Raw genomic sequence first — 19,127 nt, 5'->3', positions numbered from 1 at the left:
ACCTCTGGCAGTTTTGTTGATAGAAAAACATACTTTGTAGGAGTTATTAGAATTAGGAAGATATTTAGGTTCCTTTGTTCACATGTAGCATCATTCTAGAAATTATACCTGCCTGCAGGTCCATCTCCTGTAGGATCTAAAAGCAAGAAATAGTAGAACTCCAGGTTAATTGATTTGGGTTTACTGATATTTTACAGGGAAAATGAAATCAAATACATATCTTCATAAAAAATTCAATTTTAGTTTTTGTACAGGAAAAACATGGCCAAAAATAATTTTCCCAATTTATGACACAGGGAGATTCTAGTCTAATGTGGCATTCATTTGTCTCCATATGACAGCTACAAGAATTCTCTGTTCTGTCAAAAAGAATTAAAGAACCCTTAAATTCCAATGTTGCTTTTTTTTCCTGCAAAATTTCCAGAATTTTATATTTTCCTAACATAAGTGCCTGTACATTTCATTGCAGAGCCTTCTGAATACATCATGGCCATTACCAACACATCATATGCTGAAATCACCACCTTCCTCTTGGTTGGGATGCCAGGGCTAGAACATGCACACATCTGGATCTCTATCCCTATTTGCAGCATGTATCTTATTGCTATTCTGGGAAACTGCACCATCATTTTCATCATCAAGACAGAGCCCTCCTTACATGAGCCTATGTACTATTTCCTTTCTATGTTGTCCCTGTCTGACTTGGGTTTGTCTTTGTCTTCTCTGCCTACCATGTTGAGGATCTTCTTGTTCAATGCTCCTGAAATTTCAGTCAATGCCTGCTTTGCCCAGGAATTCTTCATCCATGGATTCACAGCACTGGAGTCTTCAATCCTCCTGATCATGTCATTTGACCGCTTCTTAGCCATCCACAACCCTCTGCGATATAGCTCCATCCTTACATCAGTCCGAGTTGCCCAAATAGGAATGGTGTTCTCCTTTAAGAGTATCCTCCTGGTTCTACCCTTCCCCTTCACTCTGAGAAGCTTGAGATATTGTAAGAAAAGCCAGCTATCCCATTCCTACTGCCTCCACCAGGATGTCATGAAATTGTCCTGTTCTGACAACCAAATCGATGTCATCTATGGCTTTTTTGGGGCACTCTGCCTTATGGTAGACTTCATGCTCATTGTTGTGTCTTACATCTTGATCCTCAAGACTGTGCTGGGAATTGCATCACAAAAGGAGCAGCTCAAGGCCCTCAATACTTGTGTTTCACACATCTGTGCTGTGGTTATCTTCTATCTGCCAATCATCAACCTGGCCATTGTCCATCGCTTTGCCCAGCATGCCTCTCCCCTCATTAATGTACTCATGGCAAATGTTCTCTTACTTGTACCTCCATTGATGAACCCAATTGTTTATTGTGTGAAAACTAGGCAAATCAGGGTTAGAGTTGTAGCAAAATTGTGTCAGAAGCAGTTATAATAGTGATATGTGATAACAATGGGGGGAAGTCTTTGGTGAGTGAGATAAGGTAAGTTTAAGAATTGTTTTATTCACTTTGAATTCTTACAATGGGCATAGAACTAGAGATATAAGAAGTGCATTGTCTGAAGTTCCCATCTCAGACAGCTAGAATGAAAAGAGTTGTTTTATGATGTTTGTTAACCAGCATCATCAGATAATCATCAAACTACAACTATACAAGTCTTCTGAAAAACTGGTAAATTTACAAAGTTTTTCATTTCCTGTGAGTTTTCATATGAGATCCCTTTTATTGAAAGGTGCTTGACTTCAATTTCATGCAATTCTTTTCTATTCATTTTTTAAAAATTTACATTTAATTTTACCATGGGTTACCTAAAACCTTCTATTTTATCTTTTATTGCTATACTATTCTATATTGATCATTATGCTTGTTATTTGCAATTGCTGTTATATGTTTATGTTTATTTCATTTATGTTTACTTACTGACAAAATGTGCTGTCAATGATTGAAGACAACTATATGTTTTATTTATTTTTATAAATTTAATGTCTAGGACATTTCTGATGCAGTGTAGATTTCAATAAATAATTGCTAATGAATTAAAAAGAAAATAAGATCATGTAAAAAAAATTGTATGTTGAAGAGTTCTGAAAAATTCCAATAAGGTAGGACAAAATTATTTTAAGTTGAGTATTCCAAGTATTAGCATATCACAAGTGCTCAAAGATTTTGAAAATAGGGTATGATGTTAAAGAAAATTATACTGTCTTTGTTCTTATGGATAAAAATAGTCCAGTTTCCTTTCCTAACTTGGCATCTCTTTTATACCATTTAAACAATTTTATTTAGCCTTTTCTTATGACTCATTGAATTAAATCTTTTCTACAAAACACATCAATCCTAGTCTCCTATATTTTTATTCTCAGGTAACCTAAAAGGAAATTTCTGAAAGTGTCAAATATTAAAGAATAATAATTGGCCTAGATCTGGATAGTATACCACAGTAAATAACAAAATTTTAACAGATATAGGCACAGTTTTTGAACCTCTACTACATGCAATATGTAAATATGTATAATATGTTATACATATTTTAAGGCATAATTCTTTTAGGGAGCTACTAGGGATTAAACTCAGGGGCACTCAACCACTGGGCCACATCCCCAGCCCTGTATTTTATTTTTATTTAGAGACAGGGTCTCATTGAGTTGCTTAGCACCTTGCCATTGCAGAGGCTGGTTTTGAACTGGAGATCCTCCTGCCACCTGGATGAGCTTAAGGCATTTTTTTTTATGATTCTTAAAATGACCCAGCTTTTCATCAGGTATTCCTTCCCATTTGTTTCAGTTGGAGACACTGAGACTCTAAGAGATTGATTTATTCAACTTCACACAGACAGGAAGTCAAAACAAGAATTCAAACCTTATTTTTAATACCCCAGAACAGTTCCAACAGAACAGTTCCAACTTATTCAACCTTTTGAGCTTTCAGATTCATAATTGCAAATCTTTCCATAAAGCTTTTCTCAGATAGGAAAATCTATCATCAGACCAAGGCAGAGTTTCTGAGTTTGAAGTGTTTAGCCACATCCTGATACATTTTCTGTAACCTCAGAAGCACAGGCAGGGGGTTGAGGTTGTAGCACAACAAAGCACTAAATGAATGCTTCATTAGTTGAAGGAAATGGAAGCCTACATTTTTCCAGTGTGAGGCAGAACAAAGTGAAGAACTTCATCAGTTTCTACTAACAAGATGAGAAGTGATTAAACAACAAACATCTAAGAAAATGGTTTGTGGGGAGCCCACGAAGGTACTGACTTTGGAAAAGATAATCACTCTCTTAGACAAACAGCCAGAAAATTGTATTTTGTGTATTAAAAGAGGCTGATATGTTTTGTTCTTTGAGGAACGCAGACTTGAGTAACCTAAAATAAAGCAAACAAGCATAAATCACAGACATGTCATATGATTGAATAGATGGATTTTAGCATGAAGAATGGAGAAAATTATTACTGTTTTCAACTTTTATTAAAGTTATATTTAACTGAACAAATATTATTAAACTCTAACTCAATTCCACTCTCTGTGGAATGTACTGGACATGCAGTGCTGGACACAGTACCCATGTTTCTTACTTTCTTGGAGTGGGAGAAGACGGAGCCAAGATTTCATGAGCCCATGTACTGCTTCCTTTCCATGCTCTCTGTCTCTGACCTAGGGCTGTCTCTCTCTTCCTTACCAACCTTTTGGGATTATTCCTCTTTGGTGTTCATGAAATTCATGCAGCTTCCTGCTTTGCCCAAGAAGTTTTAATCTACCTGTTCACGTGGCATCTGACTGGTTTGTGGCCCTGTGTGATACAATTTTAGCCTGTTCCAGAGTTATCAAACAGAGGTCTTGATGACTTCTAAGAAAGTTCTTTTTATTCTTCCACTGTCTGTTTTCTTGCAACAGCTGAGACCCTGTTATCAAAACCTGCTCTCCCAGCCTATTTATCCCCTGGCTCTAGGGACTGTCTGCTGCACTTTCTACCATGCTGTATTTTGTGTTTATTACTTTCTCCTACGTGATTGTAAAGACAGTACTGGGGATTGCCACCCTCAGAATGCGGTTCAAGGCTCTCAACACCTGCATCTCTCACATCTGTGTGGTGTCATCTTCCAAGTGCCCAGGCTGAGAGCAGCCATGCTCCACTGTTTCTAGAAGACTGCATGCTCTATGACCCCATCCTCATGGCTGAGAACTTTCTTCCTGGTGCCATCCTCAATGAATCCCATTATGTACTATGTGAAAATCCATCAAATCTGAGAAAAGGCTGTGGGGAAACAACAAAAAGAAGTTGATCAAAACAACCAGAAAGGGAATAAATGCATAGGTAACAGCTAGCTAGACTTTGAATGTTTGGCTTGGAGAAAGCATAATAGAGTCTTGGGTTTTAAACTCAGAATTCATAAGAAAAATGTCTTGTGGAACTCAGAACCCTGAATCCCCTTAGTACCTTGGCGATCTTGGATTTCCAGATTTTGCATCTGAAAATCTGATATGTAAAGGAAAACTGGAAGATTCTGCTTCTTACATTTTAGGATATATGCCAATAAACAGTATGAGAAAAGGGCCTATGTCAATACCTCTCTTGAAAACATTCTGCTCTTACATTGTTGTCTGAAGTAATAAAATCCTTAAGAGCTAAAATGGTTCTTTGGTTTTTGTTTGTTTGTTTGTCGTTGTTGTTTGTTTTAAAGCTCATAGTAATGCTATGAGTGATCTGTCTAGTCCCAGAACACCCCACACACACTTGCTAACTTTAAAATCTGCATATAAAAAAACATTTCCAGATATAAATTCAAGCTAACAATGCTATTGTTTTGGAGTTATATGAGTCTCCTACACTATTATCCAGGTTATTATTTTTAAATACCTTCAAAAAACCAAATTTTATTGTTTATTTTAATGGTCTTTGTGAAAAGAAATACATTTATCTTGTCATTTATACATACTCAGTTTCCCCATATATTTTACTCCCACTTGTTAGAATAAGTTTATTATAAGCATGTATCTAAGGAGCATCCATTTTTATTTTTTATTGGTTCTTTTTAGTTGTACATGATAGTAGAATCCATTTTGATATAATTATACAAGCATGTCTTGTGAAACTCAAAAACCTAAATCCCCTTAGTACCTCGGCGATCTTAGATTCCTAGATTATACATCTCAAAATCTGACCTATAAAGGAAAACTGAAAGATTTTTGCTTCTTACTTTTTTAGTATATATGTCAATAAAATATTTTATTCTAATTAGGACCCCATTCTTATGAATGTATACAACGGTTGGATTCACTGTGTTATATTCATATATGTACATAGTAAAATTATATCAGATTCATTCCACTGTTGTCACCAGCTGGGTGGGCTGGCAAAATGAGCTGCGTTCAAAGGAGTTGGCTGTATCAATAACTAAGAAAACGGTGAAAAAAACCATGCAGCACAACAACATGATTTCTAAGAATGAGAGTGGGACAGCTCAGTGACCCCAAGGGTCAGCTTCACACTGGGCAACATTGGAAAGAGCAAGAGAGAGAGCAAACCCAAAACCCTCCTATTTATTGGGGAGAAGACATTGGATAGAATATTCTTCCTAAATAAGGCAAGGGGTAGGGTTTCGAAGGGTGGGGTCTTGCTTGGTGATGTCTTGTGGTCAGCAGATTGATTGACATCTTAGCAAGTCATACCCATCTCAGGTGCTGTGTGGGAACACAAGCAGATTGAGAGGAAAGGCACATTTGCATCGCACAGCCCAAAGAGTGCTCAATGCCAGAAAAGTCCCCTCATACGCCCAAATGTGCATAGCTCACACAAACAGACCATGGATGGCTTGGGTTACACTGTCTTTCCTTTTCCTACCCACTCCCTTCCCTTCATTCACCATTGTCTAATCCATGGAACATCTATTCTTTCCCTCTCTCCTTATTTTGGTTAGTATCTACATATCACTGAAAATATTCGACCTTTGGTTTTTTTGAGATTGGCTTATGAACAATTTTTATTATCTAAACAAAATTAGTGAGGCTTTTACTTTTTTCCTCAATCTTGAATCCAGGTGGGGTCACATTTTCATGATGAAACCCTCCCTGATCACTTCCAACCTAGATAGATATTATAATTTCTCCTAAATGTCAATCTTCCTGTATTTGTTCTTAAAATCATATATATTAAGGATTATTTCCTTATATTCTAGGATCATTTTCTTATAATCTTAGAATCCTGTACTTGTTCTGAATATCATATATATTAAGGATTATTTCCTTAATTCTAGAATTATTTCCTTATAATCCTAGAATCCTAGATATCATTCATAACTTATTTTTTAAAATATATTATACAATTATTTGGTGTTAGAATATGAGTTTCAGGAGAGCAGTGACTGCCTATTTTATTCACTACTTCATATCAGCAGCTAGCCCAGTGAAAAATGTAATATACAAAGTCCAAAAAGTTGTGCGCACACACACACACACACACAGACTTTAACATCACAGAGAAATAACTTTCTTGTTGCTTATTTATGACCACATTTAATGCTTTTTCTGTGCCCAATGCATACTTCAATGTCATTATATTTGTTTTATATCACTAACAAGAAAATATGCTTTCAGTTTTGAAATGTTTTGAATAAGTATGGTGAATAACAAACTTCAAATGATTAGATATTGATAATGATGTTTATTTTGACAAAGGAGAGTAGTGAGTACAGTTAAGATTTGAGGAGGCTGAGAAAGTGTCTTTGAGGTCTCCTTTCAGCATGAGAAGAACTCAATTGCAAGGAAAATAAGATTCCTCAACAAGGAACCATCTTTCAGGTATGATATACAAGTTACACAAAAGCTAGCAACGTACAGCAACAATAATCTTTCATTTACTCATAGTTTTGTAATCTGTTCACAGCTCAGCAGCGAAACCTCATCTCTGTTCCACACGGACCACTTAGGCACCTTCAGAGTGGCTGGAGGATGCACTTGTAAAATGGTTACACCTATAGCTGCCAGTTGATGTTGGTTGCCAGAGTTGAATTTAGCTAAACTCCAACATGTGACCTCTACACAAATCTTGGACTTCTAATAACATGATGACTGGATTCAAAGGAGTACCATAAGAGAAAGTAATACGCTCCTGGAAGCAGGTTGGAAGCTTCTAAATCTAAAACATTGTACCTGGCAAGGTATAGAGTCACTTCTACTGTACCTCTTAGTTACATATTAAAGGAGAAAGTAAGTTTCAAAGGAAGGAGAAACCAATTCCACCTTTTGAAAAAATGGTAATAATTTGGAATTGCCTTTAACCCATCAGAGACAGAATTTTATATATTATTATATAAATAATATTAAATATAATAAGCAATACTTATTAATGATTTTATCATATGTGTTGACCACTAAAATAGTTTTAATCAAAAATTAGACTTAATAGTAACATCTCTCCTAAAAGTAAATTTGCTTCTTTAATTTTACATTCAGTTTCATAACTATAAACCATAGATCAGTGTGGCTCTCCCCTGCATTTCCATGCATCCTCATTGCTGAGCAGTGAAGACCATCCTGCGCTGCTCACGATGGTGTCACAGAAACTACTATCTAAGCTGATCATCAGATAGGACTTGGAAAGCTATAATTATTTTGCATTTCAGTTCAGTTCCCACATCCATTCCTCTCAGCAACCAAGGAAGGAATGGAATAGGGAGAATTAAGCCCAACATTTCTCAGGCTCTCCACTATCTACAGCATATACACATACTTCATCCTTTAAAAGCAGTGAAACATGAGTGATTTCATTTTTTGCCATGCGACATCACATCTTCTGTATATATTCTACAACTTATCTCATTCTCATCCCTAAGAGGAATATCACTACTCTAAACAAAACTTAATCTAAGTCCCTAAAAAAATAAATAAATCAATGTATCACCTTCCTACTTCTTCTAATGACCTGACTATACATTATGTATTGTCCTAGTTTTTAATTTCTTTGCTAATAACTACTGTGACTCAGCCTCTAAACATGCTTGCTTAAAAGTGTTTAAAGAGTCACATACCCTGGATAACTCAATTTACCTAGTCTTCATCAATTTCTTAATTACTATAATGTGTTTTGATTTTTTTACTGATACATACATGACATTCCATGTCTCGTGAGTGCATATACATGGAGTTTTTGTTTGTTTCTGTCTTGGTTCTTTCTTTCTTCCTCTTTCTACTCTCTAGACATGAGCAGATCACTCTAGCTCTTCAGATGACCAGCATCAGGAGGTAGCAGAGATTATATAAAGATGCACTAACTGCATTTGAGGCAGACCAGTGTAGGCAGACATTTAGACATCCAGAAATTTATGTCAATAACTCAACTGGCCCTTGGCAAAGGGATTGTATATAGCCTCTTGTTGGGAACCCTTTTAGAATCCTGTCTCTTACTTATCTCCAAATTCATATAATCATAGGATGGCATATGAATTTGCGGAATTCTTCATATTGAACAACATTTGCATTTCTCAAACAACTAGGACTTGCAATAGTCTTTGTCTCTTCTCCCTCCTATGTGTTTTTCCAATATTATTAATTTCAACTTTAGCTTTAGCAATAACCTCTAGTTATTTATATTTACATTTTGCTTGCTTTTCTCGTTTCTTAAACACTTTAGCGTTTCTTAAAAATTTAAAATATATGAAGTTAATAATAATACACTTTAAATAATAAATGAGGTTGTGAATATAAATAATATTAAATATAATAAGCAATACTTATTAATGATTTTATCATATGTGTTGACTACTAAAATAGTTTTAATCAAAAATTAGACTTAATAGTAACATCTCTCCTAAAAGTAAAGCAAACTCATCTATCAGTTCTTGGAAAACTAAGATCTTGTTCACTTTACTAATTACTTTAAATACTATTAAGTATTTACCAAGAATGCATTAAGTATCAGCTATCCTGTTCAGGTGTATGTATCAATCATTTAAATTGATCTTAGAAGAAGTCTTGGTAATTGTTAATTGAAAAAAGTGAACTATTTGAAGATATTAAATCAGTATTTAGAGTATTAGTTTCTGAATTGTGACTCAAATCACATATACTGGGAGGACAACACAGGAGTGTCTAATAGTAACTAAGAAACCAATAGTTTAAGACCAAAGACCAAGAACTTCCTTCCTTCTCCCTAACCTCAAACCAAATCAGTTGACTCTAAAACAGATGAGAATTCTTGATAGTATCAAAATCCATGTTGAAAAAAGGAGGGAGTGTATTCCTCACTTAAAACAAGGAAATAATAATCTCAGAGAGATTAAGTAATTTGCCCTTGGTCACACAATCATATGGTTTAAAGTGTCAGAGGTAGCTACGGTGGTGTCACAAGTTCAAAATCTCAGAAACTCTTGAGGCTGATAGAGGAGGATCACAAGTTTGAGGCCAGCCTCAGCAACTTAGCAAGGCCCTATCTCAAAACAAAAAATAAAAAGAGCTGGAGTGTACCTCAGAGGTAGAGCACCCCAAGGTTTATTCCAGGACTATGAGAGAAAGAAAGCAAAGAGGGAAAGACAGGAGGAAGGAAGAAAGGTAGGGAGGGAGGAAGGGAGGGAAAGAAGGAGGGAGGGGCAAAGAGAGAAAGAAAAAAAGAATCAGAAGTAAGGCTGATCAGCTTTATCTTTTATCTGAATCAAATCTCTCTCTCCCTCCACCCTGCTCTCCATGTCTAGCTGGGTGTTTAATATATAGTTTCAAAACATGGAATCCACAACTAGAAACATACTAATATCTTGAAGATAACCCTTGCACACACACAGTATAGATTTCCCTCCATACCTGTTTTCCCTTGATGCCCATGTTTTAGGGCTTCTCATCAGCTAAGAACCATGAATACTCTTCCGGGAATTCTCAGCTTCAGAAAAAGTCCCCAAGGAGAAACTCCTGGACATTTCAAAAAGCCCTCACATTTTAAATACGGGATATCTTGTAGCCAAGCTACAGTGCAACCTGAGTTCTGAAGTATGTCTTCTGAGTCCTGTTCTTTTCAGCTATTGGTGCTCAGGTATGATTGCAGGCAGCATCACACAGATAATAGTCTAGAACACAGAGGGACTGGGCATTTGGAACCAGGAACACACACTGAGCTCTCCGTCCTGGCTACTTGCTAAATTCTCATATCATGCTGGTAAGGCAGTTTTAAGTTGCAGATGGATTGGGATAGAAGACCTGCAATTCTTTCACTATGTGACATTGTCAAACCAAGCTAGACATTTATTGTTTTTTTTAATTATTTTTAGTTCTTCGACATCTCTCTAACTTACTAAGAAAAGGGAAGACTTTTGAAAGAATACCTCAATTTCCTGTATTTATTCCTGTATTTCATCTGTAGATTTTTCTAACTTCTATATTATATACTATCTTCACTTAAATTGTTTGCAATGTTGTGATTTGAGCCCCTCTCCATCCTCCTCATATTTCGTCTCCTAGCATTTTTTCCATACACTTGGCAGACATCCTATAACTCAAGCTCTCACTCAAACCAAATATCAGTACACATCACATCCTCTAGACTCTCTCACCAAGAATTTCTTTCTTTTCTTTTCTTTTTTTTTTTTCCTTATTGGTACCAGGATTGAACCAAGAGGTGCTTAACCGCGGAGCCACGTCTCCAAACCTTTTATCCCTTTTTCTTTTTTGAGACAGATCTCATGTAATTGCTGAGGCTGGCTTTGAACTTTCAATCCTCCTGTTTCAGCCTCCCAAGGTGTTGGGATTACAGATGGGCACCACCACATAACAGCAGGAATTCTTTTGTAAACTTGTGTTCAGCATGTCCAAAACTGAACGCAGTCCCCCAAACATTTTACCTCTCTATTGTTATCCATTTCAGTTCATTAATCATTTTTTATATAATGGAAATCTCTGTACATATGCTTGCCCAAGGTAGGAAATTTTAAGTTTTTTAATTTACTTTTTAATTGTCTAACTCTTGTAACAGTTAAGTTGGTATGCAATTGTAGTAGAAAATATGTTGTAAAGTGATCATGTAAACTCCAGACTATACTGCCAGGGTTGGGATTTTCTCCTTAGCCCTTACTTTCTCTGCAGACTTACCCAATTGCTTTACCTCCCTGTGCCATGATTTCCAAACTCTGCTCATAAGAATAGAACCTATATGGTAATATTGGTGTCAGAGTTGAATGACACAATTCACATTAGACATTTCGAAAAGTAACAAGTCTATAGCATATTTAATAAATATTACTTATTTTAAACTTCTTATGCATGTGATAAATAATATACTAGTTGCATTGCATTTGCATGTATAGAACACAATAGAACATTTTTTTTCAGTGTAACTGAATAAAACTTCTTCAGGGAGAGCAAAGGACAACCCAGTCCATGCATTTGAAGAATCTATACCTGTTGTATTAGAGGCTTTTTACCAGCTATGTTAGATTTCGCTTCTTAATTTCTTGTGCCTCAGATTTGATGCACACCTCTTCTGCATTCCCATCTCCACACAGAAGACCAGCTTAATCAGTCTGATATCAGAGATACACATCTATCCTGTCCCCTTTTCTAGAATTATTTTTTTTTCTGAAGGCCCAGGTTCTTCTATGATGTTATTCAGTTCCAGTCTTCAGATTTACATACTACATTTGGCCTCCTAACCTACCAAAAGCTGTTATGTAGATTCAGGAAATACATCTCTCTGGTCACAAGTTTCAATTTCAAAGAGTTCAATAAACATTTACTAAACACTCCCTCTGAACTCCCCTAAAGGCTAGGCAAGTGATAAATACATTTGAAGGCACACTGTAGACACCTGATCCTAGTTGAAATTATGTAAAGTGATGTATAGTACAAATTCCCCATATATATGATATAGATTTCTAAATACTTCAGTTATTGAATTGGGGGATTTTTTTCAGGAGGTAACATATTTAAAAAGTGTTATCTGAGGTGACATAATTAAACTACTAAGAGGCCAACATTGATGGAGAATCTGATGGCTCTCATGGGTTGTAGAAATCCCTGTAAAAACTCCCCTTCTGAAACTTCTGGAAAAGTCTAATTGATCCAGAGCCCTAATTCTCTCCCATGCCATCTGCAGACCCTTCCTGACTCACTAGTCCTGAGAAATCAGCCCTGTCAATCTTCAGGAATCTCATTCTGTATCGCAGGTTGGTGAATCTAAAATTGTTAAGTCATGACCATTCCTTACAACAGCAGCCTCCAAAAAGCTACCTTCTTTCTGACGGGCTTTCAAGGTCTGGAAGATCTCCATGGCTGGATCTCTATTCCCTTCTGCTCCATCTACCTGACGGTTATCCTTGGGAACCTCACTATCCTGCACATCATCCGAACTGATGCCACCCTCCATGAGCCCATGTACTATTTTCTGGCCATGCTGGCCCTCACCGACTTGGGCCTTTGCCTGTCCACACTGCCCACCGTCCTGGGCATCTTCTGGTTTGATGCCAGAGAGATTGGCATCCCTGCCTGCTTCACTCAGCTCTTCTTCATCCACACCTTGTCTCTGGTGGAGTCCTCGGTGCTGTTGTCCATGTCCATTGACCGCTACGTGGCCATTTGCAACCCACTGCGCTACTCCAGTGTCCTGACGCCTGCACGTATCATCAAGATGGGGCTGAGCTCAGTGCTTAGAAGTGCCCTGCTCATCCTCCCCTTGCCGTTCCTCCTTAAGCGCTTCCAGTACTGCCGCTCCCACGTGCTGGCCCATGCCTATTGTCTGCACCTGGAGATCATGAAGCTGGCCTGCTCTAGCATCATTGTCAATCACGTCTACGGGCTCTTTGTGGTGGCCTGCACCGTGGGTGTGGACTCCCTGCTCATATTCCTGTCGTATGCTCTCATCCTGCGCACTGTGCTGAGCATCGCCTCCCACCAGGAGCGCCTCCGGGCCCTCAACACCTGCATCTCCCACATCTGCGCTGTGCTGCTCTTCTACATCCCCATGATCGGCTTGTCTCTTGTGCATCGCTTTGGTGAACATCTGCCCCGCATTGTGCACCTTCTTATGTCTTATGTTTATCTGTTGGTACCACCCCTCATGAACCCCATTGTCTATAGCATCAAGACCAAGCAAATCCGCCAACGTATTGTTAAGAAGTTTGAGTTTGTAAAGTCACTTAGGTGTTTTCAAAAGGACTAAGTTAGCAGGAAGAGAAAAAAGTTCACAACATTGTTTGTTTGTTTTATTTGTTTGTTTTTGTTCATTTATTTCACGTATGCTGTGAAAAAATAACATTCTCTTAATTACCAACAAAAAATAATTAATTAGCTCTGCAATAAATAGTCTGTGTAACCTTGGGAAAATTACCTAGCTCTCTGGTCTTTAGTTTCCTTAATTCAGGAATGAGTATAGAAGTAAAGTTGGGAGCAGTGGCACATACCTGTAATCCCAACTACTCAGGAGGCCGATGTAGAAGGATTGAAAGTTCAAGACAGAACTTAGTGAGACACTTTTCAAGATAAAATAAAGGGTTGGGGATATAACTCAGTGATAAAGCACTTGCCGGCATGTACATGGTTCTGAGTTCAACTACCAGTACCTCAAAAAAAAAAAAAAAAGGAATAATTATACCTTTTCTCCTTAGAGAGATGAAGTGACAATTAAATGAGAAAATTCATGCATGCATATCACAAACACAGTGCCTGACAAACACACAATTCTCAATAAATATTAACTGTTCTTATGTAGGAAAATTCAAGTGACACACACCTGTAATCCTAGCGGCTCAGGGGGCTGAGGCAGGAGGATCACAAGTTCAAAGCCAGCCTCAGCAAAAGTGAGGTACTAAGCAACTTAGTGAGACCCTTTCTCTAAATAAAATGCAAAAAAAGAAGTCTGGGAAATGTGCCTCAGTGGTTGAGTGCCCCTGAGTTCAGTCCCCAGTACCACCCCCCCCCCAAAATAAAAGAAAATTCAAAACAGTAGCACAAGTTTCATCTTTCAAATCCTCTGGTAAGTGGAATTTAATTGATGATCACTCTTAATTTACCTCTTAACATTTTTGTTATGTTATTATAATAATCATAATTTTTATTCATTGGCAACCTATTTGCAAATATCCACACTCACACTCCCAGTGATGGCTTTTCATGAAGGTTACTTGCTAAGGACACATGCACAAAAGTAAGAAAGGAGCAAATGCCCTGGAAGTCTGAGGAAAGGAACCAAATTGAAATAATATGAAAATATTTCTGGATAATCAAAAAGGCAACAGAGGCTGAGGGTTATAGCTTTCCATGTGAGATACTAATCAAGCATCTTCTAATCAAGCATATTGACTTCTTCCTTTAGTTATTATGTATATTGCAAGGGTGTAAAGGAGAGAGAAAACCATGTAATGTTTTGTTTCTTTGTGAGGAATTTCCCTCATCTCTGGGCTCAGCCAAGTCATACAACACATTCACACAGGCTGCTGTGGTTCTTTCTTACTGTTTTTGTTTATGTCCCCACAATGCATAGTTTCTGTGCCATCTTTATTTGTGTTGGTACATATGTCCCAATTAGCTAGATTGTGTGAATCATTTTTGTACTGCAGTGGGACAGAAGAGGCTGGACACTTGAGGAATTTTCTGGAAGCAGTTTTATTGACTGCAGGGTTCAGAGGTGGCTCTCACCTAAGAATTCTTCCTTTGAACCATAAGTATAGAAATACTTTGAACTTCATATCCAGTGGAGGTTAGGGGACTAGGAGGTTCATATAAAAAGTGCATTTCATTCTATACTTTAGATAGACAGGGGTTTCACATCTTTTTTTCTGCAAACCTAGCATTTATAAACAAAGAGGAAACTACAAAACACATTACCTTCTGCAGATTTTTGCTGATAGCTGATGTTCTATGCAAAAAAAAAAAAAAAAAAACAACTCTCTGATAAGAAGAGGAATTTACATGACACAAATATGGTGGGGGTTTCTGCTTAATTATAATAAGAGTCTTCTGGGTGGGGGTCTCTGGCCTGCTTCAGTATATTACACATATGTCTAGATACAGGAGGAGAGAATTATAACACTATATATTCATATATATAGGTAGAGGTGTCCTCCTCTAGGACTTTACCTAGAGTCAGAAGAAGGAGAAAGTTTTGGCTCAGCAATTTCTTCCCTTTACAGTTTTGTTGCCCTAACTCTAGTTGCCAAAAGGGAAACCAGTGAGAGAGCATTTTACCCAAAAGGGAAGCAAGTAGAACCAGTGGAGTTTCAAGACAGTGGGCTATATACAAAAATGATTTGTTTTAGATCCTTGAATTTCCCAAAGCATCAGGAAAGAGAGAAGATTGCAATAGTAGTAGTAGTAGTAATGTGTTTGCATAACTTTACATAGGCACATATGAATATGAATACATAAAAAATGACACATATTTACACAATGGCTTGTGCAGTTCAAATATGCAGATTCATGTATTCACCCTAATGGAACTGCATGCTTCCTAGTGTCCTGAGTGCCTTCTGTTTTCATCACCCTGAGATTGTTGAAGAAGCCTGCTTCACTCAGTTCTTCTGTATTCACAATTCCTCATTCTTAGAGTTCTCACCTCTTCTCATGATGGCCTTGGATCTTTGGGAAGTACTTTCTCACACCTTAACATGTACTTCACTGTTTGTTGTTTCTAGAATCACAGAAGCAGGACTGTTCTTGGCAGAAGCCTGAGCCTTGCTTTCTCATTCCTGTTCTAAGGTAATTCCATTATTGTGGATGAGCACTCTACCCTTCGCCCTGTTTACACGAAGATAACAGGAACATAACTGTCCAGGAAACGTCAGCTGCATGCAAGGTTGAGTAGCACTTGATGCATTCTTATCTCATTCTTACCTCCCATCCTCTTAAATACAGGTACCTGCAGGGTGGTGTCTGGAGCTGACTCTGCACACCTTTGTTGCTCACCCCTGCACTGCTCTTGTGGTAGATAAAGATTGTCATTGAAGAATCTGTTTTTGTATTTCTCAAATGACTTTATTTATTATTACCTTCACCATAAAAATGCTAACTTGTTTCAAATGGCTCTCTGTTTTCAATGATTTTAGTGTCCTTTTTTACCTAAATGTTGATTGAAATGTGTGCATTTTTAAATGTTTTAATATTCGTCTAGGAAAACATTGAAATTCAATCATTTTGTTAAAATTTAAATTACCTCTGTCTTCATTAAGTCCCATCTTATTATTATAAAAGGGCTGGTTTCCTTTTTAATTCTCATATAGACTTTTTAGAGAGTAGTTTTAATCAGATTAATTACTATCACCAATATTGCATATCTAATAAACTGGAGTCCAGAACTACATTCAGGTCTGTATGACCTCAAAAGTTGAACTTTTTTGAGATTGTGATGTTCAGACTTTGTGTATTCAAATTTCTCTACATTATATCCTATTCTTCCCTCACAGAAGATACATGGCTAAGATATAGAGACGATGGGATTATCTTTCCTATAATATGAACTAATCTTTATGCTCTTTCTATTAAGGCTATTGAAAGATTTATCAAATATTAATCAAAATTTCCTCCCTCTCCCTCCCACCTTCCTCACTCCCTCCAAACAAATGCACTGAAGTCTACTCAAAACATATCTAATAATAGCTTTCTCTTCCAAGAGTTTGGCCTTAAATATTACCAAAGATGGACATGTTTTGGATATGTTTCCCATTTCCATTAATGCAGAAATGTTCCAAGGTGAAAGGATCAGATCATGAGGGCAATAACCCCATTAGTCCATCCTATAATGAATGTACTGACTGGGTGTTAACCATAAGTGTGGGGGGGTGTGATTAGAGGAGATGAGTCACTGGTGTCATGCTCTGGCAGAGCACATCTTCCCGATGGCCCCTTCTCCTTTTTCTCTCTCTGTCTCCACACTCCCTAACTCCCTTGCTGCCATGAGGGAAGCAAATTTCCTCTGTTAGGCTTTTCCCCCATGATTTACTGCCTCACCTTGGGCTGGGAACAATGGAGTCATCCATGTAATGGACTGAGAGCTCTAAAATCATGAGCCCAAAATAATTTTTTTCTCCTCTAAGTTGCTTTTTTGAGTATTTTTAAATTTTTTTTAGTTACTTATGTATCTTTATTTACTTGTTGAGAATCACACCTAGTGCCTCACGCATACTAGGCAAGCACTATACCACTGAGCTACAACCCCAACCCTCTAAGTTGTTCTTTTTGGGTATTTTCATCACAGCAATGCAAAAGGTAACTAAAACAGGCATGTAGAATAAAATGCATCTCTTATTGTATGTGAAATATTATTTTGCTATTAAATATTTGCTAAATTCATGGATAGATGTTTGACAGGATTATACCTAAATAGGTGTGATGGACTGAATTGTTTCTACCCTAAATTCTATGATAAAGTCCTGACTTGAAGAGCCTCAGGATGTAATTATATTTAGAGATAAATTCACTAAAAAGATAAGTAAGTGAAAATAAGGTCACTAGGATAGAGCCATATAACTGGTGCCCTTATTAATGAGAAACTTTGGATACTTAAGAGAAGTTAGGAGTTCACATGCACACATAAAAGGTCATGTGAGATCATAGTAAGAGACTAAGAAAAGAGGCTTCAGGAGAAGCCAAGCCTGTCAACATCTTAATCTAGGATTTTGTTGGCCTTCAGAACTATAAAAAAATAAATCCTTTGTTAAGCTATCAAGACTATAGCATTTTATTACATAAACTAGTAAATTAATATAACAGGCAACTGAGATGGGTAGTAATTCTAGGTTAAAAGTAAAGATAAACATTTAATTATGGAAGGAATAGAAAATTCTGATTATGAAATCAAACTTGTAAAGAAATCATGAAGACAATGATATGTATGTGAAAATTCCCAAACCCCGTGGCTGACATAAATATCCAATGTTTTGAATCTGTCAGGAAAGGACAAGGCCCAGAAATCTGAATTTAACAAGCATCACAAGAGATTCTGATCCAGATCATCTGGCGACTGTGATTTGAGCCACACTGGTTCATCACACTTCAATGTGTATACAGTATGTCCACCAAGAACATGGGAGTGAGGCCACAGGACCAACCAGGTCAACAAACTGGAATAAACTCTTGGGACTGGTTTGGGGACTCTGGAACATTCCTTAATATCTTTACCTTTACAGTCCCAAGAGAGAGCCAACAATTTCATTTCAATTATCTGAGTAATAAAAACACTGAAATGGCCCTACCTTTGTGTCTCTAATTGTCTTCTCCCTCAGCTTTCTCAGTGTCCAAAAATGGATGGTTAACTCTTCACATCCTTGTATTCACATATAAAAACTCATTTTCAAGTTTTTTAAAATTTGTTTATTGCTTGCCTTCTATTTTTTTCCCTTTCTTTTTTTTTTTTTTTTTGTTTTTGTTTTGGTACTGAGGATTCAATCCAGGGCCTATTAAGCACATTCTGTACCACTGAGCTTCACCCTAACCCTCGCTATTCAATTTTAACAGAGTCACCTTCCATGCAATGGAACACCAGAACTCATTTCTCATATAGAACTGTAACTTAGTGCCCATCAAGCACCTTCTCCCCATCCCACTTCCCCTCTTTCTCTCCCTGGCCCTTAGTAACCACTATTCTACTCACATTTTCTGAGACCCACTTTGTTAGATTCCACAACAGTGAGATTACGTGATACTTGTCTTTCTGTGTCTAGCCCTTTCAAAATATCAAATATGATTATCTATGCCTACTATGCCCAAGGTCACTCCCAATGTACATAATTGGAACTGTGTTGTACCATACATGCAACATTATCAACAGCACATGCTCTGCTTTCCTGGAATTGCAGAGTTTGTTCAAAATTTTCTCCACATCCTTCAGCAGTAGTAACAAGAACATGGCACCCACTGGACTTCCCATCCAGGCATCTCACAAGTTGTCTCCTTTTTATCTTTCCCTCAGAGACTGAGATAATGAGGTCCAGAGACCTATCCACAGCAGGGAATTGATTAAAGATCCTCAAAGGGTCTCAATAGTACTTCCGGCACTTGCATAAAATCAGGGATTTAAACTTCCACCCTCCAGTCCCTCCATACCTCCTATGCCCTGTGTGTTTAGCCTCCCTTCTTCCTGGTTGTAGGAAGGAAGTTGTAGAGCTTCTGGGTGCTCCGCTGTGGAGCAGAGATCTCAGAAGAGTCAACCTGAGGTAGAGAAGGAGGA

At 37.4% G+C, this 19,127-nt stretch overlaps 2 protein-coding genes across 2 annotated transcripts; both read left to right on the top strand.

Annotated features, from left to right (window-relative positions):
- Positions 1 to 486: 486 nt before the first annotated feature.
- OR51A4 (olfactory receptor family 51 subfamily A member 4) lies at positions 487 to 1,428 on the top strand (the record flags this gene model as incomplete). The annotated part of the gene is made up of 1 exon (XM_081280334.1): positions 487 to 1,428. The coding sequence occupies one exon, from the start codon at positions 487 to 489 to the stop codon at positions 1,426 to 1,428; it is 942 nt and encodes a 313-aa protein (XP_081136460.1).
- A 10,733-nt stretch (positions 1,429 to 12,161) lies between these two features.
- On the top strand, positions 12,162 to 13,127 carry OR51G1 (olfactory receptor family 51 subfamily G member 1; the record flags this gene model as incomplete). Its single annotated transcript, XM_081280636.1, has 1 exon — positions 12,162 to 13,127. The coding sequence occupies one exon, from the start codon at positions 12,162 to 12,164 to the stop codon at positions 13,125 to 13,127; it is 966 nt and encodes a 321-aa protein (XP_081136762.1).
- Between the last annotated feature and the right edge of the window lie 6,000 nt (positions 13,128 to 19,127).

The sequence above is a fragment of the Spermophilus citellus genome (genome assembly GCF_964194105.1).
Source record: "Spermophilus citellus genome assembly, chromosome: 2".
NCBI classification, from domain to species: Eukaryota; Metazoa; Chordata; class Mammalia; order Rodentia; family Sciuridae; genus Spermophilus; species Spermophilus citellus.
Note: the sequence above shows the minus strand (reverse complement) of the source record. Positions and strands in the feature narration are given on the sequence as shown.